Genomic DNA, 2,500 nt, shown 5'->3' on the forward strand with positions numbered 1-2,500 from the left:
AAACGAATGAACCTCTGAGCTTTTGCTTGCAGTTGTCTACTGCGATTACATAGCTTCAGGAAGGTCACTAAAATTTATCGAGGATTACATTACGAATGAGGTCCTTCCCCAGTATGGGTCCACACATACCACTTCCACTGTTACTGCTCTTCAAACAACCCTCTTTAGGTAAGTTCTGTGGCATCTCTTGTCTCCTGTTGTTTTTTCTTTTTCTTTTTTTCTTTCTTTCGTCCTTCCTTTTTTTCTTTCTTTCTTATTCCTCTTCCTCTTCCTTTACTACTTCTTCTTCTTCTTCTTCTTCTTGGGGCTAGTGTTTATGAATATATGCCTTGTTGCTAGTGTTAGCGGCAAGAATTAAAGCTCCGTGATATATCTTACTGATGAGAGATTTTAAGTCATCTTTTCATAAATAACTCTTATAAGAGTACAATGTTGCAGATGTTATAGTATTGTATTTAACTGTTATTTTGACTTTTACAGACACGAAGCCAGAGATATAATCCGTAACACGACGCAAGCCTCAGAGCACGACAGAGTGCTGTTTGTTGGCAACGGTGCAACAGGCGCCATGCAGAAATTGATTCACAGCCTCAAGTTGACTCAACCTCCAGTAGTTCTTGCGGATCCCTATGCACACCATTCCTCATTACTTCCTTGGAGGGAGATCGGGGCCAAGGTGGAGATAATTTGATGTTTCTCTCGCTCTCTCAAGAAATTAGATACTCACATTATTTCTCTGTCTCTTTTACGAATATAACGACTAAGATTATGTTTTTTTAGACACTGAAGATTATTCAGGTAATATTGCAGAATTTTCAAGGACAGAATAATGATTGTTATGTTATATAATAATCATGATTCATCATCATCATTATTGTTATTGTTGTTATTATCATTTTATTATCTTCAGTATTATTATTATAGTTATTACTATCATTATTATGATAATTTTAATTGATATTACTATTATTACTATTATTGTTATGATTTTTATAATTAATATTATGATTATTAACATTGATATTATTATTATTATCATTATTATTATTATTATTATTATTATTATTATTATTATTATTATTGTTATTATTATCATCATCATTATCATCATCATCATTATCATTATCATCATTATTATACTTCATCATTAATCTGACAGGTAATGCGCATCCGTGAAACAGCAGTTGGTGATGTAGACTTGATACATTTGGAAGAGGTGTTAAAGCAACACCAGAATGGGCAATGCAAACTCATTGGATGCTTTACAGCTGCCAGCAACATTACAGGGATGGTTGTGGATGATGTTGAGATAACAATGCTCTTGCACAAGTATGGTGCTCTGGCTTTCTGGGATTATGCAACAGCAGGTGAGGTTTTGATGTGGAAATATTGGTTCAGTATATAACAGAAAGTTAAGGAATGCAAATGCAAGCACATGCACATTGTGTGTGAGTGTGAGTGTGTGTGTATGTGTGTGTGTGTGTGTGTGTGCATATCAATCTATTTATCTATTTATCTGTGTCTACCAGTCTATCTATTTATCTCTCTTTCTATTTATCTGTCTGCCAATCTCTCTATCTATTTATCTATCAATCTTGCCACATATTTATTTATCCATCTCTCTATCCATCTATATCTTATCTATCAGTCTATGTCTATTACATCATTAAACCTTAGACTTGAAATGTAATATAAACAGATGTGTAGAAAGGCTGAATCATCTTCACACCTCTACTTTTCAGCTCCGTATGTGGACGTGAAGATGAACCCAGTAGTCAGAGGAGATACTCAAGGGCTGGCTCACAAAGATGCTCTCTACTTCTCAATGCACAAGTTCCTCGGTGGTGTGCAGACTCCAGGCTAGTATAGTTCTATTGTAATGATTAATTGGTGTTTTCTCTTTTTACGGTACATGATTACAGATCTGTTGAAAAGTCATATAGGTATTGAAAGATATTTAGGTTTTGTAGAATTCAAAGTTCTGTGAATTTGATTTTGTTTGGGAATAGTTTTGACTATTTTTTTGCTGAAGCATTGGGCGTAAGTGATATGGCTAACGCATTATATTTTTCGTATTAGGCATTTTGATCGCCAAGAAGAACATTTTCCAAAATTCCGTCCCAGAAGTTTGTGGAGGGGGGTCAGTTTTCTTTGTGTCCAGGGATTCTCACCGATATTTGCAGGTAAGACTCCGTTATGCTAGTTTGGAGAGTTTTTTTTAGCCTCTGTCTTTTGTAAAATGGATACAGAATCAAAAAAGTGAATTTATGTTCTTATTATGTAAAGCAATGTCAATTTAATGTAGAAGTTTTCAACATTAATATTGACATTCAAGTCAAACTCTGGAATAAGATAGTTATATGGCAAACCACAGCATATTTGTACCACTAAGATGGAACATACCATTGTAACAATATTATCAAGAATTTTATTAACAGTGTCATAAGTAGAGAGTCAATAGTATATGGTTTTTCGCAGGATGTGGAGACAAGGGAAGAAG

The 2,500-nt window shown here is 34.4% G+C and overlaps 1 protein-coding gene across 1 annotated transcript in view; it reads left to right on the plus strand.

Moving 5' to 3' along the window:
- Positions 1–2,500, plus strand: part of LOC122253502 (uncharacterized) — an 11,035-nt gene that overhangs the window by 1,197 nt on the left and 7,338 nt on the right. Inside the window, exons 3-8 of the mRNA XM_086532160.1 lie at positions 33–168; positions 481–676; positions 1,160–1,367; positions 1,743–1,859; positions 2,080–2,183; positions 2,479–2,500. The exon at positions 2,479–2,500 is cut by the window's right edge and continues 106 nt beyond it. Of these exons, the coding sequence (XP_086388286.1) occupies positions 33–168; positions 481–676; positions 1,160–1,367; positions 1,743–1,859; positions 2,080–2,183; positions 2,479–2,500 (783 nt within the window). The remainder of the gene's footprint in view (positions 1–32; positions 169–480; positions 677–1,159; positions 1,368–1,742; positions 1,860–2,079; positions 2,184–2,478) is intronic.

Source organism: Penaeus japonicus, unplaced genomic scaffold (genome assembly GCF_977035675.1).
Source record: "Penaeus japonicus unplaced genomic scaffold, GWHDUDI00000001_assembly GWHDUDI00000037, whole genome shotgun sequence".
NCBI classification, from domain to species: domain Eukaryota; kingdom Metazoa; phylum Arthropoda; class Malacostraca; order Decapoda; family Penaeidae; genus Penaeus; species Penaeus japonicus.